Consider the following 17,448-nt stretch of genomic DNA (forward strand, 5'->3'; position numbering starts at 1 on the left):
CACTTGAGAGATCGTTCAAGATGCACCATAATCATTGGGCTGGGACTCGGGTCACGTGAATCGAGGCCATGAATTCAAAAGCACAGTACAAGTACATGCATCCGCAATTCCTTATTGGCGACGATTGAATCTGGGGATTGATCTCGGCGAGATTCAATTTCCCTCTCCTACGTGCTCCTCGGATTTTACCGCCTGTTTCCCAGAGCTTCGTAGCTGCGCCAGCACCAAGTCGCCGCCACGAGTTCCCACTTGAACTAAACCACCATCCCACCTTCGCCCAGACCGCCTAGGTAGTTCCTCGAAACGCGCCCAACCAATTCATGTCGAGCGTCGAGTGCGGCTTCTAGCCCATTGTCTAGAGCTGCGCAAGGCTGACGCGTGGCCAGAGGCGCACCCCAAACACCGTCACCATGAGTCGAACACTGCCCGCCCGGCAGGCCGAGGAGCTGTAGGTATATGGCCACTGTTTACAAGGGTGGCGGAGGGGCACAGGACGACGGGAGAGAGAAGCTTGAGACAAAAGACATCAGACATCAGAGCGGCCTTTGCTAACCGTGAGGCTTCTTTGTAGGCACAAGTCGATTATAGCGTATCTCGCGGCGAACAACCTCGCGAATACCGCCTCAGTGCTCAGGGAGGAACTCGACCTTGGGGAAGACGTGTTCGATGCGGCGATGACCAAGAAATATGAGACTCTGCTAGAGAAGAAATGGACGAGTATTGTCCGGCTACAGAAAAAGGCATGTCCGTTCACCTTGGCTGCCCAGCGCTTACCCGACGGCTGTCTAACAGGCGTTGCGACCCCAGATTATGGACCTTGAGACTCGAAACGCGGAGCTTCAGTCCGAGGTTGACAACGCGACACCCTCGTCGCTCTCACAGAAAAACAAGGACCCCGCCTCCTGGCTTCCGAAAGCCCCCTCACGACATACACTCGAATCGCATCGGGCGTCCGTCACCTGTGTTGCCTTCCACCCAAGATTTACGTCGATAGCCTCAGGCTCCGAGGACTGCACCATCAAGGTCTGGGACTGGGAGCTCGGTGATCTGGAGCAGACAATCAAGGGACACACAAGACCAGTCTTAGACCTCGACTACGGCGGCCCCAAGACCGGCATCCTGCTGGCTTCGTGCAGTTCCGACACGACGATTAAGCTATGGGACCCGGCAGACGGGTATAAGAACATACGCACGCTCTCAGGCCATGAACACAGCGTCAGCGCAGTACGCTTCATCCCCTCTGGCGGCACTGGATTTTTCTCCTCAGGCAACATGCTCGTCAGCGGATGCGGCGACAAGACGCTTAAGATTTGGGACGCCAACACGGGATATTGCGTAAAGACACTGAACGGGCATGCGGGCTGGGTGCGAGATGTGTGCCCATCCCTCGACGGAAACTACCTCCTGTCTACAGGTGGTGATCATACTGGCAGGCTGTGGGAACTCACAGTTGCAAATCCCGAGACAAAAGTCACTTTGATAGGCCATGAGCACGTCGTCGGCTGCTGTGCTTTTGCACCCCCTGCCGCGTATGAGCATCTGGCTGCTTTAGCGGGCCTAAAGAAGCCTCCGCCAGCGACCAGTACATCAGAATTCATGGCGACTGGGTCAAGAGACAAGACGATCAAGCTCTGGGATGCCAGAGGTAACTGTATTAAAACCCTGGTCGGTCACGACAACTGGGTCTCAGGCGTCATGTTTCATCCTGGAGGCAAGTATCTGCTTTCCGTAGCAGACGACAAGTCGCTGCGATGCTGGGACCTCAGCCAAGACGGAAAGTGCGTGAGAACATTGTCCAGTGCCCACGAGCACTTCATCACCTCTCTGAGATGGGCTCCAGCGAAGCCCAAAGATAACCCTACGGGTAACGGCACAGCGAATAATGATAACGACAGCGCATCTAGAAGAGCGGCGGCTGCTGCATTAGATATATCCGATGCGCAAATACGCTGTGTTGTTGCGACGGGTAGTGTCGACATGACCGTCAAGATATGGGCAAATTAAGGAGGGACAGAGGCAGGGGGGAGCTGTATAGGGGGAAAGCTAAAGGGTGAAGAGCCGATCCAGTTAGCATGCCCATCGTGTCATGAAAATGACGAGCCCAAAACCACGACTACAACGAGCACATACATACACAAATGGAGATGGCGGAGGGGAGCGGATGCTGAATACCGCTCCAACGGTGTTATATAATTGATGAGTTGGCTAGCTGAGCGTGGGACTGGGTTTTTGGGTGGACTAGAAGGGGGGGTTATTTGGACGAGAGAGCACAAGAGCGGGGGAGCCAAAGAAATTTACCACAAAGTTCATTGCAAGCCATTTCGAATATGCCGTATAATTGTACCCTTTTAGCTTTTGTTTTACGTCGTCTTTCTCCTGTCACCAGATACATGTATGCGTACCCCTGATTAGACATTTGTGTGATTTTCAGAGGCGATTAGGGGTCTACGACTCAGCCGCATAGCGTTGATGTTCATAACGTCAATTTATAGTAGAAGTTGCAGTAATGTCTAATCAACATGACATGAAAGCTCATGACGTCTTACTCTGTATAGCCCGAAGCAATCCATTCTATAATTATTTCATGATGTTACACTCACGGCAGCCTGGCAATCCAACTCTGTATCGTCTGCTGAATCTGGTCACTGTTCTTCTCCATGAAAAACATGTGACCGTTACCGTGAAATCCCGCCTTTGCAAGTTCAAGGTGGGTGGTTTGATTGCAGCCCGCTTGCTTGAGATAGCTTACTGTGCAGTAGTCATAAGGCGCGTGATAGGATGACTCGGAAGTAACAAACAGAATAGGCTTGCTAGCCAGATTCGAGAGCTTTCGTGGCGCTGGCGAAGAGGCCTGGAGCACGCAATCGGTATGGTTCACATCAGGAGCAGGATAGATCTGCTGCACGAGGTCCACTGCGGGAACGGTGACAGGGGGTGAGTAGGTGAGCTTAATGTCAGCCAGTCCCCAGGCACGAGCGGGAGTAGTGCTGAAGATGGCTTCTCGGAAAGGAGGCCCGGTGGGCTCCAGCAGGATCAAAGCCTTGGTGAGCTTGGGACGAGCATCCGCAATGACAATGGGCATTATGCCGCCCTGGCTGTGGCCAACGAGAATCACAGGCTTCCCAATCTTGTCCAACAGCGCGGCACCGGCATTTTGAACCGTGGTCTGCTGGTAGACAGCGTTGTTAATGAACTGGACGTTGGAGCTGTAGAAAGTGTCAAAGATGGGATCGCCCATGGAGCCATTGCCTGGCCACTGCGTGTGCAAGGCGGCCTGTGGCCACAAATTGTAGTTTTGGACGGCGGTGAAACGCTGCTCGATTATCTCAGCTGAGTACGTAGACGGCAAGGCTGCCATGTAGGCGGGCTGCCACGGAGAACGCGCTCGAAGCGTCTGGTCAACAAGGTAGATTTCATATCCTTGGTCGAGGAACTGGGATGCCCAGCCTCGACTGCCATCAGGTTTGTTCAGGAAATTCTAGATGCAGGCGAGTCATGAATTAGCGAGATTCTCTTGTCGTTGTACAGGGGTTGGTCGGTTGCCAGAGCTAGCATATCGTAGGAATAACAAGATTTCGTCTCAGCTCGGAGCGGCAGAGTAGCAGCAGTAGCTAGTGCCCGTGCCGCAATACGAGTGGCAGATGCAGGATGATGATTATGTATACAGAAATGTAAGCGGCTTACTGTGCCTGTCTGGGCCTGGCCGTGGATGAAGACAATGGGCGTTGCTCGGCTGACTCCCTTGGCCGGCTGAAGCCTTTCGACGTACATCTGCTCGCGATAGATGTGTCCACCAGCTCCATCGTCTGCATAGCCTCCGCCAGTGTAGAAAAAGGTACGAATGGCCGCTACTTCGGATGAAGCCGCTGACAGGCTGTTGACACCATCGTCGGCATAAGCATGGCCCAGAATAGATGCCAAGAGCGTGGTAGTTGTGATGAGCCGCATAATGATGTCTCGGAATCTCCAATTGGGAACCGGCCTGTCGGTGTCGTTATGGAGGGATCGGGTTACTTGTACACGGCCGGAAGAGTGACTCCTGGGAGGAGAGGTAGTAGCAGCGACTTCCAAACGACTCGGTGCTTCTGTTGCTGCCGTGAGGGTTGCAATTGAGCGGGAATTCCACGTGGGAAAGGCGAGTGTGGCGGCCTAGAAACCTACAAGGAGACGGTGGCGGCAGCCGTGCAGAAGAAGGAAGGAAGCAAGCGAATCCGTCTAGCCAAGGCCGAGGTGAACAGAAGGGAGCGGGAAGGAGAGCTGGACCTCTCTTGACGGGGACATGGCTTGCTCTCTTTCCTTGACCGGGGCCTTCTAGGTCTACTGTACGACGAGCATGGCGGTCTCGAAGCTGAGCAGGCTCTCCCCGTGGGCCTGCCTTGTCTTCCCAAAGCGGCGATGGTGACAGAGCTGTTGGTGGAAGATTCAGCTCCATGCCCCCACAAATGCGTCCGGCCTTGACCGTAACAGCTTCAGTGCCGGCATTCCGTCGCAACGTCGAGGGAAGGCATTTGCGATAGTTCCCCGATGCAATAGTTAGTAGCTATCGATAACTCATACTATACCAAGATGGTAACTCCTCGCATTGTTAGGTCATATTGATTGCTCCAGTTTCAATGATGGATTGTGTAACCATGAAACAGCCACTGTAGCCATCCCCAAACCAGGTCAAGCCAAGTGCCGGGATGAGGATCCGGGGCTTACATTGCGACACCGACTTTACAATGCCGCGGAAATCTCGAAGAGATAGTTCGTGTAGTCGGGCTTCTTACTGCCTAGGTAATAGCGCGCCTATTTAGTGCGTTCATCTTATACTATTTCGTACGTTAGTACTGTCCTCGTACTATGCTCTATCGCCTTGTACTCGTACGAAGCTGTAGCTGCTGCTAATGTGCGAATACAGACCAAGTACCGCCTCTATTACTGCTACAGTAGGACATGCGCTCCTCTCCTTGTTACAAAATTAGAATCGATTGGTGATCAATGCATTGCGCAAAGATCCTGGAAGCCAACACCCACAGAATCTTCTTGATTCCCGAATGCAGGCACCTTGTTCGCCGAGAAATCTTCCGCGCAGCTGATTTTATCCCTGAAACCTGCATTTCCGTTTCCTCGCAGCTAACACGAGACATGGGGCCGGTTCATTTTGAAAAGCCGAGCTGTGGTGCTACGGTTGTAGTGCTAGTGCTAGCCCTCTCCTATACGGCATGCGCACATAAATGCTTACCCTGCCTGCTCCATATACCATAATAACATGAATCAATTTACGCCCAGTCTGTTTGTATATTCGAAACATTTCATGCTGACTAACGTATCATGACTTGCATTGAATTGACTGACTCGGCTTGGCATAGGTCAAAATATCGTCATGAACATCGACTACATGCCTTGTCAAGTTGGGAAAGCCAGTATGGAGGCTACGCTTCAAAACACACTGTGTCGACCCATCACGGACGGCTACGGCCCGTCTTAGGTTGGTAGAACTCTTTTATGCTTAGAGTTGTTGGCTAGTTGAGATAGTTTCTCTTAGGGCCCGGGTATCGCGGGGAAGCTGATGCCAGTCTTCCGAGGCCACTTATACGGGGGAATTTATCTCCACGCAGCGTATTTTTGACGCCGCACCCCTAGCGGGAAGAGTTTTGCTCAGCTGCCAAATACGCCTCTCCCCCCGGTTGCAGTTACGTGATTTCAAGGTTCAAGGGCCATCCCCTTTGTGGCGATATCAGTATGATTATACTCCATAACCTCGCTTCAAACGCACAAGATCCTTGCAGGACTGTAACCTCAGCTGCCGATGCTAGTATGAAGGGTATCATCCTTTGAAAAGGCAATTTCTCCTCTTATGCTCGAGGAGTCCTTGTTGATCGCCAGACACTCCACTCTTTTAATGTGCCGCAGCCCGCTCCCGGCTGATGATCAACTGATGGACGTGTACTCAACTTCTTTGCATGGCAGGTTCACCCACCTGAATCTTTTCAGTATTGTAATTTCTCATTTTCAGAAGCTGCATCTCAAAGCATCATTGTGATCGCTGGTCGATGAAATAGGATGCTTGCAGCGACGCCAGCCTCGTCATGGATCCCACACTTCTTATCCACTGGCTGTTCAGCTGCCTGGCACTCCTCATCATGGGGGTTAGGCTTTGGGGGAGGAAAAACGCTGGGCAAGACTTCAACCTAGGCGATCGTCTTACCATGGCCGCTGCCGCGTGCGCTCTGATCAGACTTGGAATGATTCATGTTGTCTTGACTTGGGGCACGAATAACATGACTGCTGCCCAGCGTCAGGACCATCACTTTACCTCCAAGGAGATCTATCAGCGGGAGATCGGCAGCAAGTTGTCCATCGCTAATCGCGTATTTTATAATTCCTAGTCAGTGTGCTCCATGGAGTCTCCCCTTTACCAGATCTAGCGTGTGATTCAAGGGGATTAACAATTGAGGTCAAACGCAGTCTTTGGTTGCAGAAGCTTGTGCTGTTGGATCTCTATCGACGACTTATTCACGACTTACCGTATGAGAAATGGATTCTTTCATCCTATCTTTCTGTCTTCTTCGTTACCTATACGATTGTTCAGGTCTTTACTTTCAGCGAGTGCAAGCCCTTTCACCTCTACTGGCAGGTTCTTCCTGACCCAGGTATGGACGAGGCCTATTATCCATGATCAGGCTCCTGTACTTCGTCTAACCATTGATACAGGCCCGTGTGCGCAAGCTCAGATGCAGCTTATTGTGCTTGGTGTTCTCAATATCATAACAGACTTTATGCTCATCGTCCTCCCGATCCCGGTTATCCTCAAACTCAAGGCGCCCCTGGGTCGAAAAGCCCAATTGTTTGCACTGTTCACACTTGGTATATTCATCATCGCTATTACCATCATCCGACTACCAATCAACTCTTCGCATCCATATAGCCAAGTCAACCGTACGACCTGGGCTAGCACCGAGCTCCTGACAGCTGCTATTGTCGTCAATGCGCCGACAATTTACTCATTCTGGAATAAGAGGCGGCGAGAAAAATCCACCCCTCGTGAACAAGCGCAGGGTGATAGTGATAAGGCCGATGATCGAATTGCTATGGAAACTATAGGCGGCAGTACGTTTTCTAGTAGCGGAGGCCCGAAGCGCAAACCGACTGGAGGTATTATACAGACAAAGGAGGTGATCGTATCTGAGTACAGAAAAAGCGGCGACTACATTAAACTGCCTGACGAGCGAGACCATACGTCGCAGCATTCAAGTTAGGACAAAATAAGGGGAAAAAAAGGAGGGTTCGAATTTAATGATTTAAAAATACGACTAGCATATGTCTTCTCTACATCCCGATCACGAATCTCATATGAGCGACACTATTCTATTCTCTCGCTCGCACGTTATACGAACCAAGATGCTGCATCTTGAATGCTCGACAAATGTCAGTTAAAAGAAGAGAGCTATCAGTGAAAATAACGCTCGCACATATCAAAAGCCCATCCTACTCTTGCCTCGGAGTCAGGATAGATGCAGGCCACGGAACCCTTCAAAGGCACATCTTCCTCCGCCACGTCTAATACCTCTTACTTCTCGTCTTACCGCCCTTCCAGCGCAACCTCCCAACCCACTCTGCAAACTTTCTAACTTCTTCTTCCTCCAGCAAAAGCTCCACTGTATAATAGTACCTCGCTAGATCCTCATGATTCTTGAACCGGTGCACAAACCTATGGCACGCACCACAAAGCCATGCCACGTTTTGCAGATCTTCCTTGCGGTGCCATCCGCGCTTTACAGCTTTGTCATGCACAAATCGAGGAATGAGGTGGTGATACGACAGAGGGATCCAAGATCGCTCGCAAAGCTCACAGGCGTCTGTGCGAGTGGATACTGTGGCTGGCGGTGGTTCAATAAGAGGGGTGAGGTATCCGGTCAGGATGGGAAGCAGGAATGCTTCGAGTGTGGGCGGGAGATGCGAAGGTTGAGTCGGGTCCGGAGCTATGAGACTGTATGTGATAAGAGTCTCGCAGATGGAGGATGGCAAGTCAAGCTTCGACAGGCTGTCTGGTGTCAATGGCAAGGAATACTGTGCCTGTAGTGCCTCAGATTCCCTCCACGAGCGGTAGTCTAGCTCCTGTAGATCCTGCGGAAGATTCTGAAAGATTCCATCGGCCAGGTAATCAATGAAGTCGGCGAGCTCTTCGGCATCCTGGTCCGGACCCGGGGCCGGAGTCGGGGTTGGTGATGTGCGCCCCGCCTTGGCTCGCCGCCTGCGTTTCGGCTCCGGCGCGGGGACGGGCTGGAGAATCGTGGCTGAGAGACAATCACGGAAGAGCGGGTAGTTGAGGCTGTCCTCGTCTGACATGGTCGCTTTGTTCAGATTGATTCCTCAGTCGTCGGATCGATCGGCAATTCGGTTATGCAAAAGCGCTGGTGGTTTACAAGATACTGACGTGATTGGATGGTCACCATATAGATTGGGGAATCAGCGATTGCCGGTTTGGGACTGCGGATAATTGTTCTGCAGATGATGGGGTGCAATCGTGGGGTACAGAGTTTATATAACATCATAAAGACCGCCCTCATACGCAGTGGCATATGTGATGGAATCTTACAGAATCCTGTCGCGAATTCTCATTCTACAATTCTTGTTGTTCTCGCCAATTGCATCCATTGTCGAATCTTTGCAGCCCCTGCGTACTAGATCCGTTGCCGCCTGACTCATCGGCATTCATCTACTAGTTGCATATTACCCCGACAGCTGAAGCCATGGCTCCAACCATCATCGCATTTGACCTCTATGGGACTATACTATCCACGGACTCGATTGTCAAGGCATTGGCTGGCCTGTTTGGAGATGAAAAAGCCAAGACAATTGCGACGCAAGCGCGGCGGTATCAGTTGGAGTACACATGGCGGATAAACAGCATGGGTGAGTCTTACTCCGAGAGATTCGCTGCAAACAGGTACGAGGTCATTATTTGCTGATGAATATTGATGATGGTGTTTCAAGGCATGTATCAGTCGTTTAGCGAATTGACTCGATGGTCATTCAGGCATGCTACTGCAGAGGTCGGCGAGAAGCTGTCACCGGAGCAAGAAGAGATGATCATGAGTGCATACAACGGTCTAGATGCATTCCCCGAGGTCGAAGCAGCGCTCAACCTCATCTCAAAGACCCCTACTGTGGAGGCATACGTCTTTTCCAATGGCACTGAATCAATGATCGCTTCGTCGCTGAGCACTTCGCCGTCGCTAGCCAGGTCCAGCTCTGTCTTGCCAACGTCGCGGATTGTCAGCGTTGACCCTCTTAGAGCGTTCAAGCCTGATCGACGGACGTATGAGCACTTTGCCAAGGTCGTGAATCTAGAATCGAAACCAGGCAATTTATGGCTGGTATCTTCGAATCCTTTTGACGCTGTTGGTGCGAGGGCAGCGGGCTGGAGGAGTGCGTGGGTCAACCGGAATCCCAATCTGGGCTGGATCGATGGTTTGGGTGGTGCGGTTGGATTGAATCCGACTGTGATTGTCAAGGGCGTGGATGAAGCTGTTAAAAAGATTATTGAGACTGATATCCAAGGTTAATTAATAGTTGAGTTGATGTATCAATAGCTAGTCGTATTTGAGCTCTTTCAGAATCACTACCTTGCCTTTGATCTGTTAGCTTCGCTGCCTTATTTTGAATCTACGGGTATCTCTGTATTTTTTCAGTGCCTAAGTGCTTCCAAGGTTGTAATTTGATGATTTAAAGGGGAGCTGATGGCAGGGCTGCTCCTCCCTAAAGTAAGGCATGCTGTTGAAGCTCATGTATCCTGAGGCTCCACAGGGCTTGCGCCGGCTTACAGCGACATCCCCCTGCAACTGCATCTGCTATCGATACGCGACGCATTTTCAACAACCTCCTTCTTGCACCTTGCTAGATTACGATCGCTATTCATCTTCATTCGACCTACTTAGCAGCCTCTCCTTTAACTCCTACTTGAATTACTGCATATCACCGATCTTATTTCGATCCATTGCGCCCAGCCATGGCGTCAAAGGAGGAATACAGCTCTTCTCGTCGACACCGAGACAGGAACGACGATTGTGAGGATGCTCCTAGGCATGCAAAGAACTGCAGATGCTAACATCAACAACAAGCATCCCGCCGTGACCGAGACGAGGGCCGAGAAAGACGTAGAGATCGCGATCGACGACGGTCGCAAACGCCCGAAGAATCGTCTCGGCGGCAACGCAGCCGTGATGGGGACCGAGACAGGAGACATCGACATAGAGACCGTAGTAGCGACCGCGATCGACGGCACAGACGTTCACCTGGCGAGCTAGATAGCCATCGGCGCTCACGCCGACATCGATCGAGAGATGAAGATTCTGAGCGTGACAGTCGCGCGTTGGCTCGTCGTCGAGAGAGCCCCGTGAGGAGATCGGGACCGCTACCATCACAAGAAGCCTCCTTTGCAGTCACCACGCAGGAAGGCGGAGATCCTGAAAAGCCGAAAGAGAAGCCAAATATAGGAACTACTGGCCGGCTAGCTGCAATGTCCAACTCAGTTGCTCAGGCGGACGGCAGCTCAATCGTACTCAAGTACCACGAGCCGGCAGAGGCGCGAAAGCCACCCCCACGCGACCAATGGAAGCTCTTTGTGTTCAAGGGCGGTGACATTATTGATACCATCGAGCTCAGCGCGAGGAGTTGCTGGCTGGTCGGGAGGGAAATGGCCGTTGTTGACATCGCCGCGGAACATCCGAGCATTAGCAAACAACATGCCGTGATACAGTTCCGCTACACCGAGAAAAGAAACGAGTTTGGCGATAAGATTGGCAAGGTGAAGCCTTATTTGATCGATCTGGAGAGCGCCAATGGGACTATCCTAAATGACGGGAAAGTGCCTGATAGTAGGTATCTCGAACTTCGAGACAAAGATATGATCTTGTTTGGACACAGCACACGGGAATATGTCGTCATGCTAGCTCCAAAGGACTAGGGAACACCTCTGAGCTGGGATACTAGGAGACGATTTAAATCTGCTACGCGTGGCATTCGCGTATATACGAGAAGAAGGAACCCGCAGAGGTAGGCTTCATCGGGCACCCGTTTCAGAAATCTTTGCAAATGAGTATATTGCTAATCTGCAACGTATAACTAGTACTTCTAGAGAGGACCATCGTCGGATTCATCAAAGCGACCGGAGAAGATCGCACCGACGCTAGGCGAGCCTCAAAAAAGCCATGTGACGATTTCCGCGTTGAATAGGATCGTTTTCGATGCTTAGAAGGCGTCGCGTTAGACGGGATCGGTGTATGGAAACGAAGTCAATCTTCGATCAAAGTCACCAAGGATTCATCCCTGGACATATTTTGTTCATCAACCCTATCTGTAATTGGAAGAGTAGAATTAAGTTGTTGAATCGTCGTGGCCAAGCCGTTGTTCCACGACATTAGCTATAGGATTCAGATATATCACACGATTAAGCAAACTTTCACGCACTCTCTTTTCCCTCCATCTCTACGTTTCGTCAATATCAACCTGTGAATCTCGAACCTGATTTCAGTACGATACACATCCTTTCAGAGTTAATACTATCATTCCATGAGCATCAACTGTTCGTGTGCAACGATGTAAGGAATCAAGCAACCCACTGTGGTATCATCTACTCAAGTGTCATTGGACGCGTACTCGATAAAATCGTTATTGGATTTCCCCATTTCTATATATCTTTCATCACTCACGTCGCTTCTTCAAAGAACTTGCATCTAATACCACAGTTCACCAACAAGGCATACGGGCCCGTCTGATATCACGGCGGCAGGGAAACAGAGCTGAAGAGAGGGGACGCTGGCGGCGTGACCTCGGTTGAAAAGCTGTATTTGCCGATGAGAGGAGAGCTCTTTGTAGAGAGCCATATTGACCGAGATATTACTCTGATCATCAACTCGTGTTTGTAACATAAGCAGACATTACTAAGGATCAACTGGTTGAGAAACATCTACCCTACTCGTCCCAATATTTCCTTACCCAAGGGATGATCCATAACCCAAGATTGACAAGACCAAGTCATTGTGAAACGTGGCTTTCTAAGATAGTCCTGCAATAGAACGAAGGGACTTATGCCTTATTTGCTTATGTAGTCCTCTTTGTTCTTGTGCTACACGCACTCGGATCGTAAATGCCGTGCGTCTGCTCTTATTCTCCGCTTGGTCAAGATAAGTATTGATCCGTCGGATTCATCAAGATGGCGGCAAGCACGGTCACCGAATGTAGCCGGACATTTACTTGTTGGAAGACTAGCGGCAATAGTTCCACAATATACAGAGGAGTGAAGCAGCAAATCTCGCCATATCTATCCACCCGATGCGGAGGGTGTTTTTTTTCTCCCGCTGTTGTAACGGTGCAAGCATGTCGAAGATATGCATACATCACATTCTGCGTAGGTCAGATTATTCAGAGATGTGGTATTTGTAAAAATTCAGTGGCATCTATTACGTCTCTACGTGAAGCCTAGCTTGTTATCAACGCGCGCATGCCCCTCTCGTGTCTGAGAGGAAGGAACGACTCAGCACAGTAGGCGATGACACCTCTTCTTTCCTTTCTGCACCCTCACCAGGTTTGTACCTAGAGGTATTGGAGACTTCTGGACGGCATAAACTACACCTAGAATGAGGACCATCGACTAGCCCTCCATGTACCTAATACGAACCTTGGCAGGCAGGCATCCTGCTTATCTCGTGGCACCATCATGAAGTCGCGACATTCAAGCAGAAAATCACACATCTCCGTCTCCATCTGAATCCAACCCCTGCACTTGTCTTGTCAGGCAGAAAGAAGTACCAGGAGCCGGCGCCATACCTGTTATGTACTCCGTACTCGTACGTCGTCAAATATGAGATTGCCAAGGCACACAGAAAGTGACGGCGGACACAAGCCCGGCGAATATTGTAGATCTTGTTCCCATTTGATTCAGAAGATCAGCCTGGCGGCGGTATAAACAGCGAGTACTACCTACCTAGTAGTACAGTATGTACGTGGTACGTACACACACGGGCATTGGAGTGAACAGGGGAGAGGGAAATTTTTCTCAAAGTGCCCGAGTGATTACGGCTGATCTATGGCGGTATCTTTGAACCCGCTGATCTTTTCATTCGAACACCTATGATACCTGTGATGGCCTCACCAGCAGCGGTTGTGTAGAATAACAATTACCCCGGGTATTGTGAAAAATTGGTCTCATCGACATGCTGATCTGGGGATATGAATCTGGGGGTGGAATCGCAGAGTCCACTGAAGAGACAATATCTTTTAACGGTCTTCATTTAGAAAATCGTGGAGGGCGGTGGGTAAGAAGAGGTGAAAATTTGCAGCAAAAATGTGTACTCGGCCCACTGGATGCCACCGATCTCAATACTAACATATCAGATCTCCAGTGCCTAGCGTGAGTTCTATATCTTACACAGGCGGTATTAGGTACATGTACAACACTAATAGGCGCTGTATTATCAGAGACAAGGGGACCTGCAATATGACGCAGCGATCGTTGAAGAAGCTACCCGAAATCATCAGGGGACCAGCTGCAAAGGACAGGCAGGGAATATTGCATGTGCTTCTACCTCAGCTATACATTGGAGGCCTATCATGTATACACAAACTCGTACCACCCTCATCGTGTCGGAGATTCGGATCCATTCAATTAGGAGACTGAACTAACCAATCCGAATCAGACAGATTCAGCGGTCAGCCCCGTTTCATGGGCAACTTTGAAAATGGATATTCTAGGGCCGGGGTCTGTGACATCTGTCGGTAAAATGACGTCAGAAGGAGATCCATCTTCGGCGAGAGGATCCCATTTGACGACTTGTTATCTGCTAAAGAAGACTGCTAATGTGATGGCGGGAGGTGGAATGGAGACACATTGACACACTAGCAGATGCTGTACGTACTCGTTCACGAAGCTGTATGGAGCACGGTGTGCGGCCTTGACTCAAATTATCTGTTACTCAAGATCCGTAAGAGCTAGATCATTGTCTACATTATGAAATTGGTCGCGATAAACGCTTAACGAGAAAGAAAATATGAGTAGAGAAAGATACAAGCACAAAGCAACGACGTGTTGCTTGGCAGCTGTCTTTCATATCTTCCCAAGTGGCTTAAACAAGGTATCAGGGGCTGGCACCCTTGAGGCCCGTGGCTTCGGCGCCTGTCTCCGGCTTGGCTCAACCGAAGCGGCACGGCAGCCACCGGCGCCCAGCTCTCGGTTAGCGCAATCGCCGCATTTCTGTCACTTCCCCCTTGTTGTACTGTATGCACTCGTACATGCCCCCTTGCGCGCGCAGAGGTTGGGCGGAAGCTTTCAGCTGCCGATCCCTGCGATTATAAACGGTGGGAAGGTCTGGCTGCTACGTTGCTGGTGGGCCCTCTACATGTGTGTATGTACGTAGTACTTGCCATGCACACTTCGTCCACAGTTGACGTTGAAGCTGGTACTGTCGATCACTTCATCTCAGCGGTGAATATGCTGTGAGCTGTGGATTTGTGAGGTATACTGTACATGTATCTTGGCATCCTTATTCCGCCTGTCAGGTTACTTGTAACTCGCGCTGTACCTCTACTCCTGCTTCGTCTTTTGGCCTGCGGCTCATTCTCTTAATATTGCAGCAGTCGTTCGGGGAATCTTTCGTTCCGATCTTGATAAGACACTAAAGCAAAAAAGAAAGAAACCAGTAGTTGATGGGAAAAGAGGCAAGACGAGATAATATCTCTGCAAATCTTCCAACATGTTACCAGGCCACCATTTTGAGCGAAAGACATGGATTTTGTCCCCTGGAAGCCAACATGTACTTTCATCACAAAAGAATCCTCAAATTCGCCTCACCTCGGGGTTCAAATACCGAAAAAGCTGAAACAATTCTATCGAAGCCAATGATCAAGCTCCACTTGATGTGGATGAGAGACGGAAAAGTTTGATGCTATCCCGGTGGCTGTTTTGGCTTGTGCTTCTGGCTGTAAGCAGAAAAATCCCCGTGGGCAGCACAGTTAGGGCGCGATTTAATAGACATCAAGTGGAAACCTAGCAACATAGAATGTTATTTCCCATGCGAGCGATGGAATCTGAGAATCTCTCAACAAGGATTCTCGTACCTGTAGATGGATCAGCCTGCCACCTTCGGTCCATCACGACCCATATATATATCCATCGCAGCCTCCACAGCCTTCGTCATAACGCTTCGGAACTCGTCCATTCCACGAGGCTATCATATCGTCCTCTATACAGTTACTGGAGACACGATAATAAAACACTGGAGACCTGATAAAATGCCGCAGTTTATGTTATCGCGTCCTCTCCACCTATCTACTCGTGTTACATGCCTCCAGAGAATCTTGGCGCCGCTCAGCTTCCAAATGGACCGACTCGCAAACGGCGTTCTTCAGGGGATGTTGAACTCCACAGCCGTCTTGAAATGACGGAGGCGGTGTTGGCATCGACAGGAGAGGAAGATGTACCGCATGTACTTGCTGAGCTGCCAAGCCGCCGATGGGCTCACAGAATGCTAGATGGCCAGCAACAAGCGAGTCTGCGTCTTTCGGCCGGAGTAAGCTGAAGAGGTGTGCGTTCAACGTACAACAAGAAAGGAGCAAGATGATTCTCAGCTTCTCAAGTATTTAAAGAGCTGATGAATCCTCCACAAATCCACCTTGATTCTCCATTCTCAACATCAGCCATTCTCCAAGCTTACACGATAAGCTTTCTGTGAGATCTCTCATTAAACATTCTCCCTTTAGTCAACTTAAACCTTATTCACAATGGCTCCCTCTGCAATCACCCCCGAGACTTCCCCTGAGCGTCGCTCCAGCCTCAAGAAAGCCATCGTCCAGACCCGGTCTCACAGCAGCTCTGTATCATCAGTTGCTTCAATCCCCCTCAACGATGGCAATATGATACCTCAGGTTGCCCTTGGTGTTTACAAGGCTCCAAATGGCCAAGAAACTGAAGACGCCATCACGGCCGCTCTTGATGCTGGATACCGTCACATTGACTCTGCTGCTCGATATGCCAACGAGGAAGCTTGTGGCCGGGCCATCCGCCGCTGGATGAAGAAGACTGGCACACCTCGTGAGGAAATCTTTGTGTGCTCCAAACTCTGGGACTCCGACCACGGCTACGAAGCCACTTTCAACGCACTCTGCTCTTCTCTTGACAAGATGGGCCTCGAGTATTTGGATCTATATCTTATTCACTCTCCCGCTGAAGATGAGGAGAAACGTCTAGAGAGCTGGCGCGCTCTGGAGACGGCTCAGAGACTAGGCAAGGTCAAGTCTATTGGTGTTTCCAACTTTGGCGCCGCTCATATCGAGAACTTGCTCGAGAATGCTCGTGTGATTCCCGCCGTCAACCAGGTCGAGGTCCACCCATTCTGCCAGCGCGAAGCTCTCGTCGAGCTCTGCAACAAGCATGGCATTATGATTGAAGCTTACTCTCCGCTGGCTCGGGGAAACAAGCTCGAAGACCCCGTTATCAATGCAATTGCCAAGAAATACGGCAAGACTCCCGCCCAGGTCCTCCTTAACTGGAATGCTTCTCGCGGAAACGTTGTGCTACCAAAGAGTTTGACTCCCTCTCGAATTCAGAGCAACCTCGAAAGCTTTGACTTTGAACTATCAGAGGAAGATGTTGAAACCATCAACACTCTTGGAGCTGAAAATTATGTCACTGGCAGCATGCACAAGTCCAGCGACTAAATGAAGATACGACATTTCACATCCATCTTGCATCAAGAGGTACCTTTTCTTCAACCTCTTCTTTTCTAACCTGGATTTAAATCTACGACATGATACCTCATCCTCAAAAATGCTTTTTGATGAGTTGCGAGGCGCAAACCATCAACACTAAAAGGTGTGAATAGACGGATAAATGTTTATAGAGGAATAGATCTGGTGCCACGGTGGCCCAGAAGGGAAATTCACTCTTTGCTTTTAGTTACTCCTACTTAGCGTTTGCAGTCCAATAGAGACAAATATATGTGTTTACCCTTATTGTCACAATTTATTTCGCCCAGAGCCTCAATATGTGCAGGTTGAATGAGCTACCCAGCTCCTACATTTTCACATGTCGCGTCTCTCCACTCTCTCGACTGTTAGCTGAAATGGTGACGTTCTTTCAGCACCCCAATTTATTTCTTTTAGCGTTCCAGAACCAGGGGTAGAGCGGGTCTAGCATGTACACAATGACAAACAACGAGTTCCAAATGCTTGCGATCGCTGGCAAGGCCTCTGGTGATTGGCTTTCTCTTCATCTTTGTGACCGATCGATCTCGAGATAGTAAGACAATGAAAGCCCACTATTAATTGCGACAATTCTTTGCAGCATGTCTCAGATTTGGTAACACCGTACGAGTAGAAAGGTGGAGAAGTCATTGGGCGGCGGCACGATATTCGCATACTTGCTTGCGACTCCTTCAGATGAGATTTTAGACAAGCAAATCACGTATG

General features: G+C 50.1%; 7 protein-coding genes across 7 annotated transcripts; 5 read left to right on the forward strand and 2 right to left on the reverse strand.

The window, feature by feature from the left end:
- The first annotated feature begins 122 nt into the window (after positions 1 to 122).
- V8C40DRAFT_251031 (WD40-repeat-containing domain protein) lies at positions 123 to 2,539 on the forward strand. Its single transcript, XM_083217105.1, has 3 exons — positions 123 to 448; positions 572 to 740; positions 808 to 2,539. Exons 1-3 carry the CDS (start codon positions 411 to 413, stop codon positions 2,002 to 2,004), a joined length of 1,404 nt encoding a protein of 467 aa, XP_083070870.1. The 5' UTR covers positions 123 to 410; the 3' UTR covers positions 2,005 to 2,539.
- A 57-nt stretch (positions 2,540 to 2,596) lies between these two features.
- On the reverse strand, positions 2,597 to 3,948 carry V8C40DRAFT_268086 (Alpha/Beta hydrolase protein; the record flags this gene model as incomplete). The annotated part of the gene is made up of 2 exons (XM_083219929.1): positions 2,597 to 3,478; positions 3,685 to 3,948. 2 exons carry the CDS (start codon positions 3,946 to 3,948, stop codon positions 2,597 to 2,599), a joined length of 1,146 nt encoding a protein of 381 aa, XP_083070871.1.
- A 1,827-nt stretch (positions 3,949 to 5,775) lies between these two features.
- Positions 5,776 to 7,392, forward strand: V8C40DRAFT_58967 (uncharacterized protein). The gene is made up of 3 exons (XM_083223170.1): positions 5,776 to 6,370; positions 6,451 to 6,635; positions 6,697 to 7,392. Exons 1-3 carry the CDS (start codon positions 6,072 to 6,074, stop codon positions 7,239 to 7,241), a joined length of 1,029 nt encoding a protein of 342 aa, XP_083070872.1. The 5' UTR covers positions 5,776 to 6,071; the 3' UTR covers positions 7,242 to 7,392.
- On the reverse strand, positions 7,261 to 8,581 carry V8C40DRAFT_251036 (uncharacterized protein). Its single transcript, XM_083217106.1, has one exon. It carries the CDS (start codon positions 8,329 to 8,331, stop codon positions 7,543 to 7,545), a length of 789 nt encoding a protein of 262 aa, XP_083070873.1. The 5' UTR covers positions 8,332 to 8,581; the 3' UTR covers positions 7,261 to 7,542.
- Positions 8,516 to 9,640, forward strand: V8C40DRAFT_251037 (HAD-like domain-containing protein). The gene is made up of 2 exons (XM_083217107.1): positions 8,516 to 8,898; positions 8,980 to 9,640. Exons 1-2 carry the CDS (start codon positions 8,736 to 8,738, stop codon positions 9,549 to 9,551), a joined length of 735 nt encoding a protein of 244 aa, XP_083070874.1. The 5' UTR covers positions 8,516 to 8,735; the 3' UTR covers positions 9,552 to 9,640.
- A 224-nt stretch (positions 9,641 to 9,864) lies between these two features.
- On the forward strand, positions 9,865 to 11,453 carry V8C40DRAFT_251041 (SMAD/FHA domain-containing protein). Its single transcript, XM_083217108.1, has 3 exons — positions 9,865 to 10,052; positions 10,107 to 11,040; positions 11,114 to 11,453. The coding sequence occupies exons 1-2, from the start codon at positions 9,995 to 9,997 to the stop codon at positions 10,949 to 10,951; spliced, it is 903 nt and encodes a 300-aa protein (XP_083070875.1). The 5' UTR covers positions 9,865 to 9,994; the 3' UTR covers positions 10,952 to 11,040; positions 11,114 to 11,453.
- Positions 11,454 to 15,762: 4,309 nt separating this feature from the next.
- On the forward strand, positions 15,763 to 16,801 carry V8C40DRAFT_281019 (aldo/keto reductase; the record flags this gene model as incomplete). Its single annotated transcript, XM_083221512.1, has 1 exon — positions 15,763 to 16,801. The coding sequence occupies one exon, from the start codon at positions 15,763 to 15,765 to the stop codon at positions 16,696 to 16,698; it is 936 nt and encodes a 311-aa protein (XP_083070876.1). The 3' UTR covers positions 16,699 to 16,801.
- Positions 16,802 to 17,448: the final 647 nt, after the last annotated feature.

This window comes from Trichoderma camerunense (assembly GCF_050948025.1).
Source record: "Trichoderma camerunense strain CBS 138272 chromosome Unknown V8C40scaffold_14, whole genome shotgun sequence".
Classification (NCBI taxonomy): domain Eukaryota; kingdom Fungi; phylum Ascomycota; class Sordariomycetes; order Hypocreales; family Hypocreaceae; genus Trichoderma; species Trichoderma camerunense.